We start from the raw sequence: 22,704 nt of genomic DNA, 5'->3' as shown, positions 1-22,704 counted from the left end.
GCATGTCTCGACTGTGCTGGGAGGAACGTACTGAGAGATTTCGGTGAAAAGATTCTAGTTAATGTGATAAAAGATTAATACTTCTGTGCAGCTCGCTCTCTCTCTCTCTCTCTCTCTCTGCATAACTCTGGTTTTCACAGTGAGTTAAGCTGCATTTAAATTGATGGCTTTGCTCTCCAGAAAGTGTCAGAGGTGTGCACTGATAAGAGAGGTGAAGGAATCTGCAGCCTGTTGGCTTATTTACGGGGATCAAATCAAGATACATCTCTTAAGTGTAACAGTGACATAAAGATTCTATCTCTCTCTCTCTCTTTTTTTTCTCTCTATCTTCTCTGTGTCACTCTCTGTTCTCTCTCATTCTCAACCCCCTCCGTCCTGTCTCTCTCACAGGGAGATTTCACATGGAAGAGCACATCAGGGAGGAGTGTGCGTCTACAGCCCGTGCCAATCCAGAGTCTGTCTGAGCTGGAGAGGGTCAGGTTACAGGACGTGGCCCTGAGTCGCCTGCAGCAGAACTACGACCTGGGAAGCACCATCACCATCCCCAAAGGTCTGCACCCACACACACACACACACAATTATGGAGCTGGTCTTCAGACTCTCCATTAATGCCCACTCTGTTGCTTCTCTATAACAGTTAAGTCCTTGTGGTAGCTCAGGGTGGCAGACAGGAAATAGTATGTTTTCACTGTTTAAAATCCAACTGGTGCAAAATTAAGCATTTTAATAAGGTTACTGTGAGAAACAATGTGGCATTCAAACAAAACCATGTTCAATTTTGAGTTACGTCCATTCCCCTTACATGCCTAATACAGTGGAAAATTCATTTCTTTGTTATGAGGGGTTGGACTCATCTATGTAAAGTCTCTTGAATGATAGCTGCACAAATCCGATTGGCTCTCTTTGCTCATAAATATTAATTAATATTTACGACAGCTTTGGCAACATTTGCTCTAGCCATAGCCCCGTTGCAGCCTCTGTCCATTCATCCCTCTGGCCCTGCTACAGTTTACCCATAGCCACTTTTGCCATCCATCAAAGAATTTCTCCTGTATGATGCTTAACTAGCTGTGAAGCAGACTGAGTGATGTCATGATGAATATTAATGAGACATCATGACATAATAGTTACAGCACATTTGTAGATGTTTAAATCAAACATTTTGCTCATTATTCAGGTTAACATAGGCAGGTTCAAGTCGAAAACACTGAGACTCCTCCATGACCTTCGAGTGTAGGTTCGTCGAGCGTCAGGGGACAGTCATGAAACGCATGAATGCGTATTTGGAGTGTGTGTCTCGTCTGAAATTTCTTTGATGTTGTTCTTTTTTACTCCCTCCATCCTCTTCACACATGAACCGTAAATTGTACCCACGCTCTCACCGTCTCACCTCAAGATTACTTGTTTTTCCTGAGAGGGTTTTTTTTTTTTTTTTTTTTTTTGGAATCCTGTTAGAACTTGTTGGGTCTGACATGTGAAACAGAAAAACATTTCATATGCCACCTCAAGGCAAGTGTCTGCCCCTCGAAAACGTCCTTGGCGTCGATGTTTTTATATTTATCATGCCCAAGGTGGCAGCTTTAGACAATCATTTTTACATGCGGTGTTTTAGTTTCTCTGGAATGCCAAACTGCAGAGAAAACCAAATTACCAGCATGAAAAGTGGTCTGATTTCTGTGGAAATGCTCAAATGATTAAAAACAGGATGCTGATCTGACTGATCAAAAGGGCCAGGATCATCCTTACATGTATTAGATAACAAACAAACCTGATTATAGGACAGTCTTTTTCAGTGTTTCGGATGACTGTCAGAACTGTGACAGTGTTCCTCTACCACATCTGATGCATTTGAAATTCAATTACCGCCCCCTTCTCACTCGAAAGTGAAAAAAAAAAACGGTGTCTGTAAACAGTCGTGTTGTTTCACCAGTTCACTTGTTTCCTGTTTTTCCATTTCTTCACACTCCCTGTATATGCAGCGCTCCGTCAAACCCCGTTATTAGGCTGCACAGAACAGAGGCTGTGATGAAAGGGAGAGGGAGAGAGAGAGAGACAGAGAGAGAGAGAGAGAGAGAGTGTTGTTGAGTTGTTGAATTGGTGTTGTGGAGTATCTGAAGAAAACATGGATAATCTGTTGTTTTTTTGTGGGAATCATCTATTTATGTGTTTTAGATTGGAATCAAACCTCATAATCATAAAGACAAAATTCAAACTTTCAGGCCTTCATGACTCACTATCTTAAAGGCTTGAGCGATAATTAGCCTCACTATGAAGGATTTATCTGTACTTTCTTGCCTAGAACAACACACGGTCAAAGCAGCACTAGTCCAGAAATTCGATGCAGAAGTTTCCATTGCATTTCTGTGCTTCCCCTAGATTTGTTGGAAGTAAATTATAAAAGCAGGGTTGTTTTCTTCTGTTTTTCTCTTTTTTTTGGCAGATTTTGTACATTGGTATTATGGTGAATTTTGGGGGAATTGTCTGACTTCGCTCTCGGGTCTGTTTTTCCATTACTGTCTTTTGTCACTGTTTTACTATATTGCCTTTGTTGCCAAGGCCAGACTTTGAACCTTCAACCCTGCGTTATTTTGAATTTAATATTGAAATAATGTTGAGTTCATGTACAAATTAGACATTAATGTCTATTTTGGTGAAATATATTATGTATTGTAATATTTCTTCACATTTTGTTGTATTTTTCATAAAAAGAACCCCCGTCCCTCACTGTCATGTCCACCACACTGTACAAAACAGAATTCTGAGATCATGTTTTAGGGTTTGTATACTTGGTAATATGTATTAAATTGAGTATTTTGTGTATTATGTATATATTTAACGCTAACTCTACAACTGACATCGGCGGGTTAAGATATCATGAGATCTTAAAAGAAATGTGACAAAATGTCATTTCCACAGCAGTAACGTCCACAACAGGAAATGATTATTTCCTCTTACTATTGGAGTGGAATATGTATTATTTAGCAAAATCATCACAGCCACTATCAGGATATGTTTCTACAGAATGGGGAAATAAACCATAGCAATGCATTTTCATAGCAAAACAAAAAAAAGCTAAATGCTAAAATTTTTCTGACCAAAATGAACCATAGTTGAAGAATTACCCAGGTATAGATTGTGTACTGTGCATATGGCCTTCTCTCTGTGGATAACCTTCTATTGTAAACTCTCCCTGAGGTTTCTAATAATCTATGGGCAATTCACCTTTTTATTTTGAATACAAACTTGCACAATCTGCTCCTGCATGGTAGTTTGCTTGTACTGCATTTGTTGTGAGAATAGTACTGAACGGCATGTTTTGGGAACAGTGCTCGGCCAAACACTGTGAAGTCTTCTTTGGATCCGCATTGCTCGTGGTTGACCTATGGTGTTTTGGAGAAAAGACTTGAACTGGAAAGGATGTGACATCTGCGGACCTTGTCCCCTGGGCTGAAACATTTATATTGCACAGAAATACTTCTAATCTGTTGCATTCCCCGTTCTTTCACAGATGGACAAAAACGGAAGAAGTCCCTCAGGAGGAAGTTTGATTCATTGTCCAAAGAAAAGAGCAAAGTAAAAGGTAAATATTACGGGAATAATGATACCTACTAATGTTTGGATTCGCCTTTGTAGGTTCCACTAACTGATTGGCTGAAGTTCAAAGTGCGTCATGCATACAGTATATTCCCGGACTCGTTTGAAGTATTTGACTTTGAGGTGATTGACATGCATTAAGGAAGGCGTGGCCGTCGTCCAGATGGGAACTGTTTGATGTCACTCAGATGTTTATATTGCCTTACGTTACACTCACGCTTGTCCGTAAAACACACGTTTGCCAAAATGGTGGACGAGTGGCTTTTCTCCATTTTTTATCTTTTAAACAGACACACACGAAGAGACAGACAAACGAATAAGAAAATGATATTGTTCATAAGTCAACTCTGCATTCTTTTTATGATAAAAACAGTTACTTTCATGCCCAGAGCTGAGTCAAACTGTGACTGAAGGCTGGTAAATCTTTATTCTCTCTTTAGCCGGGCAATGTTTTCACACTTCTGGTTGAGGGAGCAGCCGTCAGCACTGTTAAATGACGGTCTTTGATCCTTTTGCTCCAGAGGTGCGTGAAATTTCAGTTTAAGGCATACATTCACAGCTGTGCATCCTGACGTAAAAATATACAGTATCCTCCCGCTAAAACACCGTGACCAGCCCTCTGCAACAACCTCCGTAGGAATGCGAACTCGGACGTCAACTCGGCAGCCAAAGAAATAACCAAAACAAAAGCCGCGAGGCTCGTCAGTCATGACGGCTGAGCTAGCTGGGCTAGGCCGAATGACGCGGCGCTTTTCTCTCACGCTGTGTCACAGACAGTGACAGGTTTTTTGATCAAACATCGCAATGATCCACAATGAAATAGGACTTTTAATAACTACTTAAAAACATGGTATATGTTTTCATTGCATGGTGATTGCAGACTGAATGCAGTATGATTACTGGTAGGCCTATGATGTAGGCTGTGGTTTGAAAGGCAACAGTGAGGTTTCGGGCACAAGCAGTGCCTAATGTGTAAATCAGAAGGTCCCGGAACACAGAGAAGGTGCCGTTCGGGCAGGTCAGGGGAGAGAAAGAGTCACGTAATGTGTGCAAAACTCCACACACTTCAGGCGTTACTGCATGACCTGAGTGACTGACCTCTTTCTCTCTCTCTCTCTCTCTCTCTCTCTCTCTCTCTCTCTCCCTCTCTCTCTCTTTCGCTCTCTCTGTCTCTCTCTCTTTCTTTCTTTTAATCAGATTTAAAATGTATCCAAAATAGGCAAAGAAGCGACTATGAGTAACTTCAGTGGGAGATAAAAGAATGACAGAACAGATAACATTAATCATTCCACAGCTTTGTTGACCATTTTACTGTGGTCAATTACGGCGTTCTACAGTCTGTTATTTCTGAATAGCAGACCGCTGCTATGAATAACAGACTGCTGCTATGGACTAGTTTTTTTTTAGTTTTTTTTTAGCAGAAGCAGAAATATCATCTTTAAATCAATAAAATCAATTTTAAATCAATATTTTGTCAAATGATTGATTTCTTTAATAAGTGGCCATGTAATAAGTGGGATAATGTACAGTGAGCCGGTCATTATTGCAAAATGAACCCCCTCCGTTTCCCGTCGCGGTCCTACATCACACTGTCGGGTTTATTTTGCAATTATAACTGGCTCGCTGTACACTATCCCTCACATATCACAAAAAAAAAAAATCATTTACAGATTTTAGAGTGACAAAGGAGGTGCCGGATTCAATCAAATGGGTGCCGTTCCCAGTCTGGGAGGTCCTGGAAGTTCGGCACAAATTAAGCCCTGGGCACAAGGGTTTGTTTTGTTTATTTATTGGTTTGTTTGCTTGTTGTTTCTTGATTTATTGAGAAGGGTTTGTTTTGTTTATGTATTGGTTTGTTTGCTCGTTTTTTCCATGATTTATTGGGAATGAGTACAATTCTGTGGGTGCTGGACGATGACATGCAGCCTCTCCCTCCCCTAATGTGCACATGCAGTACTCGGGGAAATGCATTAGGAGTTAGGATTTGCCTTCTGCCAAACTTGCATTCAATTACACTGAGTCCTGAGTGGTTTTGCTGTTACTAAGCTAAAGACTGAGGACTCTCCTTTTCAATCCATGTTCTTTCTTTCTTTCTTTCTTTCTTTCTTTCATCCTTGCCCTCTTTCCCACACTCTCTCTCTCTGGGTCTGTTTGTCAGAGTGTGTCCCCCAGGCGTTTGGCCTGTCCTTGTCTGAAGTGATAGCCAATGACCGGAGGCATAAGCAGCGAGTGGAGGACCAGCGGGCCGAGCAGAGGGACCCGTCTGACCTCATGACCTCCATCCTTCACTTCGCCAGCCGCAGAACCAACAAAGAGCTCTCCAGTAGCAACTCCTCTCTCAGCTCCACCTCAGAAACGCCCAACGAACCGAACTCCCCTGACACCCCGGAGGTGGCGCGCCGTGCCCGCAGACGGGTAGAGTATCAGCTCCATGCCATTCAGTGCCAGCTGCACTCTTTTTAATCTTTCCTCATTGCTCTCAGTTAGTGGCTGAATACTTTGTGGAAGTAGTTGTGGGTTGAGGTGGAAATTTTATGGCCGGACATGAAGGAGAGGAGGAGAAAGAAGCAATTGTACGTCTTAATGCATTTGTGTATTTGTACCAATTTTTGGGGGGTGTTTGTCTGGTAAATTTGTCACTGAGAGCAGATTGTGTGTGAATGCTTACAGTTGTGTTTTTGGAACATTCCAGAATGCATAAGAACGCAAGCGTGTACTCTCATGTATTAAAATACATATGTTTTGATTATGAACGCATCTCATCTGCCATTTTTGAAGCTTCCAGACACTTACATTCAACAGAACACGGAAAGACAATAGTTAGAGTTGCTCAGCATGCACAGTATTTGAGGAGAATGAATCATCATTGTGTCAAGGAGTCAGTTCTATGGTTGCTATGTTCCACAGGGTGGGATGTCCGTCGACTGCATCACAGACCTGGACGATAGTCAGTCTCGCCTGCTGGAGGCGCTCCAGCTTTCTCTTCCCGCCGAAACACCCAGTAAGAAAGAGAAACACAGAGACAAGAAGCTCAGCCTCAACCCCATTTACAGACAGGTACCACGAGTGGTGGACTGCTGCTGCCAGCATCTGGAGAGAAATGGTAAATACTTCAAAACCATCATTTTTCGGCCCAGACTCTGTCAGCTGGACTGCTTAACTGACAACATTACCAAGCCCACCCCGGCATACTACTGACTCAACAAGCCAAGCTTTCAAACACTTGAAAACGCAAGTCTCACAGTTGAATGGACTTTCAGTCAGAATATAGTGTTATAGCGTGATGTCATGTGTTTCAGTTGCCACTACCGTTGTAAATATGACCGAAAAGAGGCCACCATGGTAGCTTTTTTCCCCTAATGATAGCTGAAGCCTGTTTGAAGACTCTTCTTTCCGTAACAGAATGGATCAAAAATTCCATTGCTCTGAAATGTCCTTAATCCCTCTGTCTGTTTGATTTAGGTCTGCAGACAGTTGGCATCTTCCGTGTGGGGAGCTCAAAGAAACGGGTGAGACAGGTAAGATGGTTTTGGAAAGTATTTTATGAACTGTTGAGTTCGCCAAGTGTCAGCATTTGATTATCAGCTTAAGTCCTGAAAGCTTCATTCTGCTGGTGAAATACAACCCGCGAAATATACGGGGAACTACGTCAGAACAACTAAAACATTCACTCTGCCTATCAAAGTTACTGCGCAATTCAACAAAGAGCTGCTTTAGCCATGGCCTGGAGGAATTTAGCTCACTTAAATCCTTAACAAACATGACGAATATATTTAACTATTATCTCACCAGCTACATCTCCTGGGATCTAAAGTCTCTCAGGGAAAATCGTGGCCAGTTTTGTGGCCACGATTTTCAGACAAGACAGCTGAAGAACATTTACATTATTATTCAAACAGGTTTCAGACTAATTCACCCTGTGGTTGCCATGTGAGAGGGATACTTATGAGGGATTATGGGTAATTGGGCATTCCAAACTGTGGAGAAAAAAAAGAAATATGTAAAAAGAAAAAGAGAAAGAGATGAAGGTCATGGACCAGACAAAGACTTACAAGACAGGAGAGAGAGAGAGAGAGAGAGAGAGAGAGAGAGTATCAATACAGTAAACCCACGATTTCATAAATGCATTAAAAGATCCAGTTAACTGATTCAACACACAGTTTTTTTATTCAAAACCCCACTTCCCTATACTTATACTTACAGATGTCTGAGGGGTACAGTCTTTTGGCCCCTAGCTTGTGCAATGTAATGCATCAGTCTATGGTTGGAGCTCACATACATATAAATAAATAAATAAATAAAAGTCTTGGCTCTCCAAGATGAAGCGTCTAGCAATCATTGAGAGGTCATACTAGCAGTTATGTATGTCTTTATTAGTCAGAAAGGTCCAGGAACCAGCCTCTTTTTCCATCAAAATAAAAACAAGACTTTTTTTTTTTTATTTGAAGTAAGAACATAGTTTGTTTTGAATTGCCGTCTGAAGGTTGTGCGATGTGTTTTGTAGCTGCGAGAGGAGTTTGACTTAGGTGAGGAAGTAGTTTTGGACGAGAAGCAGAGCGTCCACGACGTGGCGGCTTTGTTGAAAGAGTTTCTGAGAGACATGCCGGATCCGTTGCTAACCAGAGAGCTCTACAGTGCTTTTATCAACTGCTTGTGTAAGGACTGTTCTCATTCCGTCTTACTACACGTCTACACACAGCTTCAGTTGAGAATTTGTTGGAAGGTGGACTCTCGTTAGTGGATAAAAAGTTGGATGGATGCTACTCAGTCACGCCATGGTTTCTAGCTAGCTTAGCTTACCACCACTTTAGCTCATTTTTTTATGCACCCCTGGGTCAACTGGTTTACTTCTCCACTCACTGGTTCACTATTCCTGTCATATTAAGCAGAGGCGCCTGGATCCATATGCTTAGTATGGCTATCAAACACTGACATGTGTCCTATTATTACTAATATGCTAATCTACCAGTGTTGGAGCAAGACTCGCCATGGAGTAACAGTAACAGTAACAGTAACAGTAACAGTTCAAAGCTAGTATCAGGCTGTCATTCTCCATGTTCTAATCAAAACCATCATAGATGAAAAATCTGAACAGACTGCAAAGCTGAGTTGCATATTCAAAGTAACACCAGGGACACACACTCTACACGTCTGCTCACACGGTCTTCTGTCTCACTTGCACACACAAACACTCTCTCTCTCTCTCTCTCTCTCTCTCTCTCTCTCTCTCTCTCTCTCTCTCTTTCTCTCTGTCGTTTGACCTTGACAGTGCTTACTCACACAAACAGATTAAGGAGTCCATAGTTAATTCAGGAGGTTTGAGGTAATGTAAGCATGCTGAATTTGTGCTGGTGCTGTGTGTTGACTGACTGTGGGTGTGTTCCTGTGTTGGTGTGTGTGTAGCGCTGGACCCAGCCGAGCAGCACAGCACTTTGCATCTCCTCATCTCCCTGCTCCCGCCCTGTAACAGTGACACCCTGCACTGCCTCCTGGAGTTCCTGTCCACCGTGGCTGCCCATGCCGAGGACACCTACGACAAAGACGGACATGAGGTGAGTTGTGCTGTTCGGCAATACGAAACTAATGCAAATAAATAAAGACGGCATCATAGCATGATAATGTGACTAACTAATGATAATGTAACTCACTCGAGATGATATTGTGTTACAGTAATATAACTAACTAAAGAGGGTATTCTGACCAAATAATGTTGCTAAATGTTGTCAGCATTGTGACACAGTAATGTAACTAACTAAAGACAGTGTTGTGACACATTAATGTAACTAACTAATGTCAGTATTGTTACAGTAATGGAACTAACTCAGGACAGTACTGTTACAGTAATGTAGCTAAATGTTGTCAGCATTGTGACACATTAATGTAACTAACTAATGGCAGCACTGTGACACATTAATGTAACTAACTAAAGACAGTATTGTGACACATTAATATAACTAACTAAAGACAGTATTGTGACACATTAATGTAACTAACTAAAGACAGTATTGTGACACATTAATATAACTAACTAAAGACAGTATTGTGACACATTAATGTAACTAACTAATGGCAGCACTGTGACACATTAATGTAACTAACTAAAGACAGTATTGTGACACATTAATATAACTAACTAAAGACAGTATTGTGAAACATTAATGTAACTAACTAAAGACAGTATTGTGACACATTAATATAACTAACTAAAGACAGTATTGTGACACATTAATGTAACTATCTAATGGCAGCACTGTGACACATTAATATAACTAACTAAAGACAGTATTGTGACACATTAATATAACTAACTAAAGACAGTATTGTGACACATTAATGTAACTAACTAATGTCAGTATTGTGACACATTAATGTAACTAACTAAAGACAGTATTGTGACACATTAATGTAACTAACTAAAGACAGTATTGTGACACATTAATATAACTAACTAAAGACAGTATTGTCACACATTAATATAACTAACTAAAGACAGTATTGTGACACATTAATATAACTAACTAAAGACAGTATTGTGACACATTAATGTAACTATCTAATGGCAGCACTGTGACACATTAATGGAACTAACTAAAGACAGTATTGTGACACATTAATGTAACTAACTAAAGACAGTATTGTGACACATTAATATAACTAACTAAAGACAGTATTGTCACACATTAATATAACTAACTAAAGACAGTATTATCACACATTAATATAACTAACTAAAGACATTATTGTGACACATTAATATAACTAACTAAAGACAGTATTGTGACACAATAACTAATGACAATTGTGACCTTACCTAGCCTGTCAGCAGATGATATCAACCAAGACTTGTTGCTTTAGCTACAGTTTTTCTGCACACACTGCAGTGTAAACCACGAGCATCCTGTCTGTCTATTCTTTATTAAACGTCAATCAATGCTTGTTTTCACAGAGACACCCAATCGAGTTCAGCAATGCCATTCAGTAATGCAACTCAGTCATATTTGCTTAAAGCTCAACAGAATGTGTATTGTATATGTGACCTTTCAGATCCCCGGCAACAAAATGACCTCTCTAAACCTGGCCACTATCTTTGGGCCGAACCTGCTGCATAAGCAGAAGAGTTCTGATAAAGAGTTCAGTGTGCAGACGCCAGCCCGCGTGGAGGACAGCGCAGCCATCATCGGTGTGGTCCAGAGAATGATCGACACATATGACGCCCTCTTCACGGTAACAAGAGACTTTACATATTAGCTACACCATTTAGGCTTATTAGTTATTGTTCGTGCTGTCAGATGGTAGCGTAATTGGTTCATATTATTGCCCGATGACTCACGTCAAATCAGGTAAAGAGATCAAGCTCCTTTTTTTTCCATTGTTATTTCAAATTCGTTCATTCGCAGTAGCTGTCAAGGTGATTTAAGGATCCTTTGAGTGAATGTGCACATACTGGTGAAACATGAACAAAGATATGGTAGAATGCTGTTGATTGGCTGTGTGAACAGTATGACTTGTGGTTGTCTTCCTGTGAGGTCATGTGATTATTTTGTCTCAGTGAGGCTGAAGTATATGTCATGACTTGCACAGATGGCGTGCTTTCATACCGAATAAAAAGGTTTTTTTACTTTAATTTAATGCATTATTCGCACATAAAAAATACAATAATATGACCAGTGATTGGTGCTTCACAAATGCTTTGATGGTTCACTGTTTGGAAATGTTTTTAAGAACTTCACTGAACTAGAGCCAGTACCAGAATTAAAGGGATTTAGAGCAGTGATTAAACTGAAACAGAGCGATTGATCTCTAACGGGTTTTCTTTGGTGCGGCACACCCTTCAGGTGTCTGCTGACCTACAGCATGAAGTTCTGCTCAGTTTGTTGGAGACAGACCCTGACGTGGTGGACTACTTACTACGGCGGAAGGCCTCACAGTGGGAGTAAGTGTGCTTCGGTTCTCCACACATACATGGGCTTAAACCGTGCAGTCAGTGGTGATGGACAAGAGAACATACACTCTTGATCTCATAGATGTTTTGATATAACACATGCAAATCAGTATGTTGAGAGCCTCTGAGCTGAGGTTTATTGTGTGAGACAGAATCGCCATGTTAAACAAATGGCTCAAAACATTATTGTGCTAATATTGTGGCTTTGCATTTTAGTTTTAGAGAGAATACAAACCATTTTCAAACAACCAGCTCATCCATTGTTGTTTTTTGTTGGGTTTTTTTTAAGTGAACATTTTCAGGCTATTGCATCTCACCAATCTTCCTCGATGAAACACAGTGTTACAAATACAATATAATACAAAATGTCCATCTAGACTTGAATCAGTTCCATTTCAATATGAAAATAAAAATAATTGGATTTTATTGGATTCACAGTGTAAAGTATATTGAAAACAAGTTCTGATCTGTAATGAGTGAATATTATTTTAGCTAACACTGAAAGCACTGCAGTTCTGCACCATCCCCCCCCCCCCCCCCCCCGGGGACCGACAGTCGCTCACACACCATCTCCTTCGCAGGAGTCCGAGTTTATCGAGGACGGATGACTCGTTGAGTCTGAGCGGGAGACGCTCCTCCACTGACTCCATGAGAGCCTCCAGCGGGGAGGTGTCTCCATACGACAATAACTCCCCTGTCGGTCAGTCTGACTGGCTCCTCCCTCCAGGACACGGGGACGATGAACTGCCCCATAGCCCAGAGAAGCTCACTCACACCGGGCAAGCCAAAGCCAAAGCCTGGGTCTCATCCTCCACGCCACCGCAAACAGACTCCGGTCAGCTCCGTTGTGATTTTTTATCCTCACAATATTGTTTTTTTGTGTCTTATTAAGGACATTCCTCTTGCTATTTTGAATTCAGTTCAATTCAGTTCAAAAAACTTTGTCTTGGGTTAGGAGCTCAGTTATTCATAACCCTGTAAGGTTTCTCTTCTCACAACCTGTATCTGGCTGAATGAAGCTATACTTTTTGCTGAGTGGGTTGACGCTGATTACTCTTTCTCTTACGGAGGACCATGAAAAAGCCATGAGAACATTAAGCATGCAGTGAATCTTCAAGAATCTTAAAGCGAGATTTGTGAGGATGTCAGCGTTGGTGTTTGCATGTCTTGTTTACCATGAGAAAGTCTCTCTGTGCAGGAGGCTCAACTTGGTATTCTGTGTGTCTAGATGAAAAAGCAGATGAGAAGAGCAGAATTTGGACAGCATGGCATGCCTCACTCAAATCAGAGCACCAGGAACCTCAGAGCACAGGTACAGAATACAGGAGAACACACAGTCTGTGCATTGACAGATAGTGAAAATGACCTAGAATGTGGAGGTTTAGCCCACAGTGGTAAAATCGATAAAGGTAAAATCGAGACACTAAGTTATGAGTTACTAAGTTATGGTGGTTTAGATGTTTGAAGGTTTATGAATCACAGAATGTTACTTTGTTACTTTCACCAAGGACTTTTTTTTTCTTTGAAATGCATTGAATTCTTGAGGTTGAATTCTTAAGATCGAAAAGTAATTATACGTATTTTGATATGGTTTTGTTCTAGACTCTCTTGAAAAGCTGGTAGGACATGGCTCCCCTAGGTCACTGCGCACCACCTTTAGTAACCACGGATACGAAAAACAGCCCGTCCGGAGGACACACACATCACCCAGTGCAGTCGATTGCAAGCCCCACCCACCTGTCACACGTGCCAGCAGTACTCCCGTGAGTGACAGCCGACACAACCAGTCGCAGCTCAGCATCGAGTCATCTCCATGGCAATCACGGTGCACCGCCAGACCCTACCAATCAGAGTGGCCCAAACTAGCTCCAGGAAGCCCTGGCAGACCCCCTCGCTCCCCGAGACCCAACAGGCCTCCCCCACCTTATCCCGGCCTGAAAAGAGGAGGCGCCACATTCTCACAGCAGACTGAGTCTCTGGACCCTCAGGTGCCCAGGAGCACAGAGTCACTCCCAGAAACCTCCAGAGCCCACTCTAACACAGGGACAGCACAGGGTATTAGAGCACAGGACTGGCAAAGGGCAGAGAAATGGCAGATATGGCAGCTGTTATCATCAGACAATGGAGACACGCTCCCAGAGACGCTGGTGTGAGAACAGAGCTCCCCCTGCTGGAACTCCAAAGGAGTTGCTGCCTGAAATGTGTTAATATATCTGTAAATATAGATGTTCTAAATAAGTGTATTGTTTTTTCTCCCCAAATCCCCCAGTATGTTTCTACACAAGTGCCAGATACCTCTGTGAATGATTTGCTGCAAAATGAATGTTAAGTCAAATTGTATTTTATTTTAGACTAGAAAAAAAAACACCTTCTGTACCTAAAAAATGATTACACATAACATTTTTTTTTCACTGTGTTGACATAACAGTTGACATCCTACATCTTCTGAGATCATAAATGTTGACTTTTTTTTTTTTTTAATGTATCTGTACAGACAGTTTTGGACACTACTTCTCGTAAATGAGCTGTTGGAATGACTATTTTAACTTCTTTTCTACTGTAATGTTTTTTCACACTGCGAAAGTCCAAGTGAAGAACAAAAACCGTTGTAAAGCACTTCAGCACTTAGCAGGCTTACTTTGCCAAATCTTTATACACATACATATTTATAGAAAGATAGAGAGATAGATAGATAAATAGATGGATTTTTTGCTGGTGAAACAGATTAATGGAAACAGACTAAATTTATATTTTAATCTGAATGTATGCAGATTGGTACTATTTGATGTTTATTTTTTAATCTTCCTACTTCTTCACTTCAAACTTGTATATTTGGTTTTTATAAAAGAGAAAAACACATTTATATCATGTTGTCTTTTTAATCAAAGATCTGTAATTTTCTTATTCTACTACACATTGTTTCTCTCCGTGAATGTAACAGTGCGACTTCCATTTCATGTGAACTGCTATGTTTAAATCGTTTTTAAATATTGTTGTCTATTGATCTATGAACAACACTGACTCTTTGGGTTATCTTTCACTTATTTTTGCTATGAGGCTTTGTTACATGTTTCTAGAAAAAAAAAAAAGAGAGAGACTCAATTATTCTATGGGATGTCTGTCCAAAATACAAGCCCTGTTCTCAAATCAGTTCTGAGAAGTGTTTTTTTCCTCACTCTCCGTTCTCTCTTCTGTCCTGACAGAGTTTTCAGTGTTTCCCAGGTCTGTTTCCCTGTTCTGCCCCGGGAAATCCGCACCACTGCACATTTGGATATTTTGTTCCGTTCAAGTGTGAATACCGATACTGATTTCACTAAACGAACTGTGAGGGAGCCCCTGAGTTGTGAAACCAGGTGTGTAAGAACTCCTTCAGATGTGATCACATTTGTATGCTGCAAGAGATCCACACGGTCTGACATTATTTATGCCTTGAAAAAGATCTTGAAATTTGGTTACCTGTTCCCGAATATAAATTCCCACAAAACCGAGCGCTGTTCGTGCAGAGTATGAGTGGAAATATTTTGTGTACTTGACCAAACTATTCCTTAGTTATATAAGTGCGGTACGACTGGACTTGTTAGCGGAATTGTATGTGGATCATTTCAGAGCAAATTTACTGCCATGTTGCTGATTATGACTGAAATCATATCTTATACCTTTTTTTTCCCTTTCTGTCTCAACACACTAAACTACATCTCACACCCAGGGCCAGGCCTCAAATTCAAGAGTGCATATGCCATCACCAATGTTTTTTTATTTACAACCAGTTTCAATCTGAAATGGGAAGTGAGGCAGATCTTAAAGATGCTGACCTCCAGTTCCTATTGGTTGTTTGGCTGTTTAAGGATAGCTGTCTTTGGTCACACAGGGCTGCATCTCCTCCTAGTGTGAAAGCAGTATCAAACATTCACTGTCTCATATCCACAGGTCACATCCACCGAAGCCTTTTGGTTCTAGGTTTTGTATTCATCAAATATGTTTCAGAAGTGTTGCATTGATAAATTACTGTGAAGATGCCTTAACCAGCTTTTTATGAATGGTAAAGAATGGTCATCTGCCCCAAACTTTGATTCGTGAATAAAAGCGACATACAGATGATATATAATTATGCTGTGTGATTCAGCATTAGGTTTATATTTTGTTTATTTGCCCAGAACTTTAGAACACAGACTCGTGACTGCATGACTCTCATATACAGTTGGTATTTGAGCAGTTTCAACTTGCAGCAGACATAATTGTCCTTAAGAAAAAGTAAATATGGCTTTTCACAGCTTGGGCTCACAAGTAACTACAAGACATGAGTTTGGGACTTGTTTATCAGGCCGTTTTCTCTCTTGCTGGCTTCCTGTTTGCCCTCGTGACATTTGCGAGGAATAAAACAGTTTTGTTTGTTTTCTCATGGACTGGCTCTCATGTTGTTTCCTCTCTGCCAAATGTCTCTCTCTCTCTCTCTCTCTCTCTCTCTGTCTCTCTCTCTCTGTCTGCCTGTCTCTCCCTTTTATGCTCTGAATGAAGTGGTCAGAACTGACAGAGAAAAGGAGGACAACATACCAGGCTCTCTGCACCCTTTGTTCAGAAACATAAAACACACTCTTGTGTTTTGCATGGGCAACTGGGTTTGATTTCTCATGTGTGACTCCTGTCCTGCCCACATGTTTTCACAAAAAATGTGTGTGTGTGTGTGTGTGTGTGTATGTGCGCGCAAGTGATCAGGCCAGTTGGTCTTCCGATTAACTGGAACGGAAGGCAGCTGTTTTGCCAACGTATTAGCCTTTGGGTGGCCCAGTGTCTGACAGACTTCAGCACTCTAATGAAGCCGTGGGCCCACCCTGCTCTAGCCCCCTTTGAAACTGCCCCAACCAGCGCAACAAGGAGGGAAGAATCCATGACATCATCACAGGGTCTGTCAGAGTAGGAGATGGAAGTGGAGAGTGACACTCAGCCTGAAATCTCTATCCCCCAATTTTTTTTTTCACAGAAACATTCTCTTTCATCTGAAGAGGCTTTGATGTATTATGAGTTGCTGAAGTTTACCATGTGTACAGTACAACACATGGGGATTCAGTCACAGACATTGCGTAACAACTGGAACAAAGTGCACGAACGAAAAACCCTTGTCATTTACAAATTATATCTGGAGAACTTAAAAGCCACGGACACGAATTACAGCCTGAACACTTTTTTTAACAAGAGCTGAAATTGTCTGTTGATCTCTTCAGCGTGCAGTCCTTACGTAAACTAGTGAACTGAACTCCTCTGGTATTTCTATGCTTTGCTTGTCCTCTAAACTTTGTGTGGGTATGATTGTAGTTTTGCGAATTGAGCGCTAGAGGGCAGTGTGCTTGAAAAAATACCTACTGATAGATTCTCATGTTTTATCTCGTTTGACAGGCCTTTGGGTCCCTTTCAGACCACACAAACTGCACCAAATATGTATCTTTTAGACCGTTATGATCACGCCATATTCAAAAGCAGGGATTAAGCTGTTCAACATAATCGTATTCCTGCCAGGACCAAGACTGACAATAAAAATAATGCATCTGATATTTTCCTTGATTTTTCTGAAGGTTTTTTTTTCATCCCACGTGTCCATATTCTTACGGGCAAAACAAATGAGCTATGTAATTGATAAGTTTAACTGTTGTCAAAACAGGTTTCTAGAACATAAAATTTCAGAGTTTGCCAGTGAGTGGTTCTGGTAAATGTACAATTTCAGGACCTTAATTCAGTTTGTGCCTCAAATTGCTTGAAAAACATTTAGCAACCATTTTGAACATTTTGAGACGCCCCACCCCACCCCACCTCCCGAGAATTCCGTTATTATCGCACGTGTAATCGTTTTGAATAATTAGAGAAGTTGCAGTATGTTAAGTACTGGATACTTTGTACAGTCCACTCTGGTTGTTTTCTGCTGTTTCAGGGAAAGCTTTTCCCATACCAGGACATCTGGCTTGAGTTGTCACAACACGCCTCTCTCCTGTTCACTCGGGGGATTTCCTCAGTTCTTAAAAATGCGGTTTTAACTCCGCGAACCACAGCCGCTTTTACAGCTGTGGGTCAGATCAGGCAACAAGCCCATGTTCGGAGATGTACCAGCCAGAACCAGAACTGGGTCAGTTTTTAAAGCATCAGTTTCTTTGTTTCTAAGATCATAAGTTTATACGGTTTCTTTGTAAACTGTAGAACGTTCGCGTTGCAAGATGTTCGTCCGAATAAATAAAACGCCTGTTTTTCCGTACTCTGTCATTACAATGCCTAGAGTGACTGCTTTTGCATTGTCAAAGACTGATCAGCGCGATGGACACAACAGTTCAGGTTGTCCCTCTAGTCCGTTTACATTCATCACTGGAGGAGAGATGAGTGTGTGATGCAGGACTGCCAAAATATGGTGCTCGTAACACCTGGCCTGCTGTGTTTAAGACTGACAGTAGTATTTCATTAATGCCCTGCCGCGCGAGCCACGTCGAGTGAAGGTCCTCTACCAGATTCTACCAGAGCGTGAATGAGTGAATGGAAGTTTTATCTGCCATGTGAACAAGTATAGGTACAAGTACATTGGGATTCTCACCCATATTATTTCTCTTGTTTGTGGTATGAGTTACAACAGCTGTGCATAACCCTATTACAAATATTGCACCACACATAATAAAGATACAAGTATACAGGTAGTTACGGCACAGACATTAAACACAAAGAAGGAAAGAACACTGTAACCAGACAATACATTTAGGTATTTACAGGAAGAGCAAGGGCCCAATAGTAACCACAATGTGTAACAGAACAACTGTCGCTGAGATGAAGTGCATTGTGTTGCTTAGCATACATAGACTCCTTAATCAAGACTGCTACGGCACAACAGGATGCCACACTGCAGCCAGGATGAGTTGAATCGGTACGATGAGGTACACGCAGCAGATCATTACATGCTGGTTATACCAACTGCTGTGTGGTAAAAAGTGATGTAAAATCAGGAGGTTTGCTGTTCTAACGAACAGAACAGCGTAAGGAAGGAGGAGAACAGTTCGTGACCGGGATGGCACAGATACTAGAGGATGGACGTCGCTTTCGAGCGCCAGCAGAGGGACGTGGACCTCACCGACGGGCGGCGAAACAGCTCCGACCGTCCTCTGTGTTGTTATCGCAACCTTCTGAAGAGCTTCCCTGTCATGTTTTAGTGGTGTTACCATAGCAAACAGTGATGTCACGCATTAAGATCCTATCAGCAGCACTGCAGCAGAAGGTCATGAGTTGGCGTTTTCCCATATTACATCTTGTTCGACACCACAGATAGTGGAGGCGCTGTCATGCCTTTCTGGTGATGGAGGCTGTGTTGTGAGAGCAGAGCAGGTCAGAGGTAACCTGCAGACCAGTGAGCCTAAACCAGCTGACAGACTCCACTGTGCTGCCTTCAGTGATGGTGGATGGGTGAGGTCCTCTGCAGTCCCTTAAGTCCACAACTGGTTCTTTGGTCTTGTTCACATTCAGGGCCAGGTTATTGCGCTAACACCGCTTAGCAGGATGCTCCACTTGAACACCTGTAAGATGATTCCTCGTTATTGCTGATCGGCCCAATGACGTTACTGTCATAATCAAACTGAAGGAAGAGACATATTCTCTTTGCTGCTCGAGGGAGACGCATGGTCGCTCAGACAGAAATCACATCAGCAGTTCTGTACGTCACTTGTGGGGGAACAGTGGGGGTCTGTGATGCTTGGTGTAAAAGCTTGCCGGCTCCCGCACAAGGCCCATGTTAAACTGTATATCTTGTTGTATTTGAAAAGTCTTGCCTCTTGACCTTTGCTAGCCAGGGGTTAGGGTTAGGGATTGGTTTAAAGTTAGGCATGTAGCATTTGGGATTGTGTCTGTGCCCTGTGTGGTTCTTGGTCTTGGCTGTTCCATGTAGCCGTGTGTGGGCACAATAGACCCATCCAGACTGCTACTCTGTATTCCTAACCCCACTTGTGGGAGTGCTGATCTGACATTAATATAAAACAACTGGTTGTCCATGGAACCTCGGTTTTTATGAATAGAATACAAAAAAAACCACAGTCCACAGTCTCTCAGGGGTTTATTCCTTTTTTCTTTGTCTGGAAAAAAAAAGTGAGCAAGCATAAACTAGCCAACAATACTGATTTTTAGGGCCTGGTGCACACCCGTGTCTTGACGTGTCTGTAATATCTTCTAGATGATTCTCTCTATGTCGGGAAGAGAACCGAGTCATGGAATGCTGAACGCTTTTCATCAAGCCGAGCTTACGCAAGTAACCGTTGGATTCCTAATTTACGCTAATCAGTCAACAGCCTTGTCCTCATTTTTCTTTTCTACTATCTGTCCACGTCCCATTTCTGAATGCGCAACGTCTCCCCCTGGTGGCCAAACGATCATGTTCTAAAGAGAATTAAACGCATCCAGTTCTTGACCTAATGCTGTAGAAATGCACAACACACCCTGCTAACAGGAGTGTTGCAAGATTAACCTGAAATTTTACACAAGGAGGGGCCAAGAGGAGAGAGAGTAAAGGACAAGAGGACTGAAATCGCACCAAATCACGTTAACCACCGGCCGCCGAAAACGCTCGATAGCGGTGCCAGAATAGGTCCGATATGAAAGGGAGAGCAGATACGTGCTTTACGTTTTCTGTCGTTAGCTATTAATCACTCTCTAAAATGTCCTTAAAGAAAATCATGAAGGAAGAAAAAAAAAAGAAAAAGAAAAAAACTTGAGGAAGAAAAAAAAAAAAAAGAAAAGGAGAAGGAGACCACTCCCAGTGACTGTGAGCTGTGAAGCTTGTGTCAGAGAAAGCTGTCTTTGAGATTAGAGGATTTATTTTGATTGCATTAAGTCCTTAAGCCATTTCAAATCCTCTTAAAGAACAAAAGTTTAACGTTTGACCTGCGATCTAACAGAAGCTGTGGCAGATAAAACACAGCTTAATAATTAGATATACAGTATATATAGTTATATATAGTTATATATATATAGTTAAAAATATAGACAAATACAGTTTATTAATTACAGCTATCAGCTGCATTTCTTCTCTTATCATTGATGACCTTCTCTTACCTCTGTCTGATTAGCTGAATAATTTAACCAGGAGTGAGATTTTACATGTTTTTGCAGAGTGAACTAATGGAGATCAGTGTCTGTCTTTAGTGTTAAACATGTAATTTATTCCAGATAAACAGCTGCATGAACAGCCTGTTTGATGACATCCTCCATTGTTTACTGACATCAAAAAACAGCAATTAGTGAGAACAGGTTGTGTATACAGTGTATACAGATATTTTAAGCGTATAATTACCGTTTTATTACGACGTTTTGTAACTTTCACTACGTGGCATTCTCTTTTCTTTTCTTTCTTTCTTGCTTTCTCTGTTTCTTTTTTATATACTGGCAAGAGTTTCTAGAGTCCACGTGTACACACAACATCTTTTCTTTCAACACTTTCTCTCACTCTCTCTCTCACTCTCTGTCCCTCTCTCTCTTTAACCTTCAGAACGTGCTATTTGAGTTATGCTGTAACTGGACACACTTGAGAGGAGCGCTGACATTTTCATCCCACACGTACGGAGTAAAAGAATGCGGAGAGGAGGTCTCTTTGAGGAGCCAAACCTATTTACTGGGAACGCTTTTCCTCACCAAACAGGGTTGTGTTCCTCTGACCGTGACAGAAGGGAACAGTTCTGACCAAACAGTGGCTGCCACACATCATCAGACACAATCAGACAAATGAGCAGGTTTCATTTGATTGTCTGATTCCTTTCTCAGCGCAACAGAAATTGTGTGTCCAGATGGGGCTTTTTTTTGGTTTTGTTTTGGGTTTTTTTTTTTGAGGAGAACTCAGTAGCCTGTTGAAAGGCTGAGAGTTATTTTCTGTTCTCTGGGTTTGAGGTTTGAGTCTGGGACCAGTTTGCTACACAGTCTCTTCCCAGGGTTGTTTGATTGTTGGATTGCTGGCTGTTCCTTTGTGTGTGTGTGTGTGTGTGTGTGTGTGTGTGTGTGAGAGAGAGTACATACGTATGCATTCAGAAATTTGGCAAAATACCTATTTTACCAACCACAGTAGTTGAAACACAACAACATAAAAGGCATTAGCCAAAATCCAAAAAGTTTAGTAAATTCTGTTCCAGAGATCAAAGGTTTTTTCAACTGTTTTTCCCTAATAATTCTTTATTCTGCCATGAATCCTTTTACGAGTGATTAACAAACGTCAGTCCTCCTTGATGCCTGCACAGACAAGAAAACCTCTCTTTATTTGTTCTTTTTTAAAACTGGCAGTAGCAACCACAGATCCACTATATATCTCCAAAGTCTCATTGAACGGAGAACAAAATAATATTTAAAATCATAACACATTAAGTGCCCATCTATCCACACACTCTCACACACACACACACACACACACACACACACACACACACACACACACACACACACAGAGTTTTTTTTTTTACACTTGAGGCAAGAGTATCTAAAAAATGTGATCAACACAGAGAAACCATTGTGTGTATTTAGCTAACTCCATATATGGTGAACAGCATCCATATCAGGTTCAATGCATTACTGTACTGAAAGAAAAAAAAAAAAAGATTGCTTCATTCGACAGACCTGCCACATTGCCAGTAAACGATAAATCTTGTCTCTGCTTTGTGCTTAGGAGCAGCTTCACATGAGAGTACGTGTTGATTAAGGAGAGTGTGTGACTGCGTAATAAGCAGTCATTTCGTTTTATTGGGGCATGCTAGGACTGAGGGAATTTCCTCAAGGTTAAGCCAGGTATCTCCTTCTTTTTTTTTTTTTATAGTGTAGCCTATATCCTTCCATTATGACTTCAAATGACCCTAGGAAGAAGATGAAGAACGCTGAGACGTTTCAACCTGCGTCCACCTGTGTACAAAACTCACTTAAAGAATCTCACAGAAATCATCACAGGGCGGGGGGGGGGGGGGGGGGTTGTGTTTCTGTTCAGTTTATAGAATTTGTGTGGTGAATAAGAGCCATGTTTTATTCTGTTACCAAACAAAACAGTAACCACCTTCAAAGGAAGCTAGGCTCTGAGTTATTGGGGTTTGGGTCGGTCATTAGCTCTTATAAATCCAATTACCCGTTTTCTAATAAGTTTGGATTTATGGAACAATAAAGCTCTAGAATATTGAACAAGCTCAATT

The 22,704-nt window shown here is 41.2% G+C and overlaps 1 protein-coding gene across 1 annotated transcript in view; it reads left to right on the top strand.

Moving 5' to 3' along the window:
• The window catches only part of LOC115822665 (rho GTPase-activating protein 6), a 36,569-nt gene extending 22,880 nt beyond the window's left edge, over positions 1–13,689 (top strand). The window contains exons 2-13 of the mRNA XM_030786577.1: positions 391–550; positions 3,509–3,580; positions 5,753–6,009; positions 6,502–6,697; positions 7,057–7,112; positions 8,099–8,249; positions 8,998–9,146; positions 10,639–10,818; positions 11,430–11,527; positions 12,118–12,371; positions 12,765–12,848; positions 13,139–13,689. Of these exons, the coding sequence (XP_030642437.1) occupies positions 391–550; positions 3,509–3,580; positions 5,753–6,009; positions 6,502–6,697; positions 7,057–7,112; positions 8,099–8,249; positions 8,998–9,146; positions 10,639–10,818; positions 11,430–11,527; positions 12,118–12,371; positions 12,765–12,848; positions 13,139–13,689 (2,208 nt within the window). The remainder of the gene's footprint in view (positions 1–390; positions 551–3,508; positions 3,581–5,752; positions 6,010–6,501; positions 6,698–7,056; positions 7,113–8,098; positions 8,250–8,997; positions 9,147–10,638; positions 10,819–11,429; positions 11,528–12,117; positions 12,372–12,764; positions 12,849–13,138) is intronic.
• The last annotated feature ends 9,015 nt before the right edge of the window (positions 13,690–22,704 follow it).

This window comes from Chanos chanos, chromosome 10 (assembly GCF_902362185.1).
Source record: "Chanos chanos chromosome 10, fChaCha1.1, whole genome shotgun sequence".
NCBI lineage: Eukaryota > Metazoa > Chordata > Actinopteri > Gonorynchiformes > Chanidae > Chanos > Chanos chanos.
Note: the sequence above shows the minus strand (reverse complement) of the source record. Positions and strands in the feature narration are given on the sequence as shown.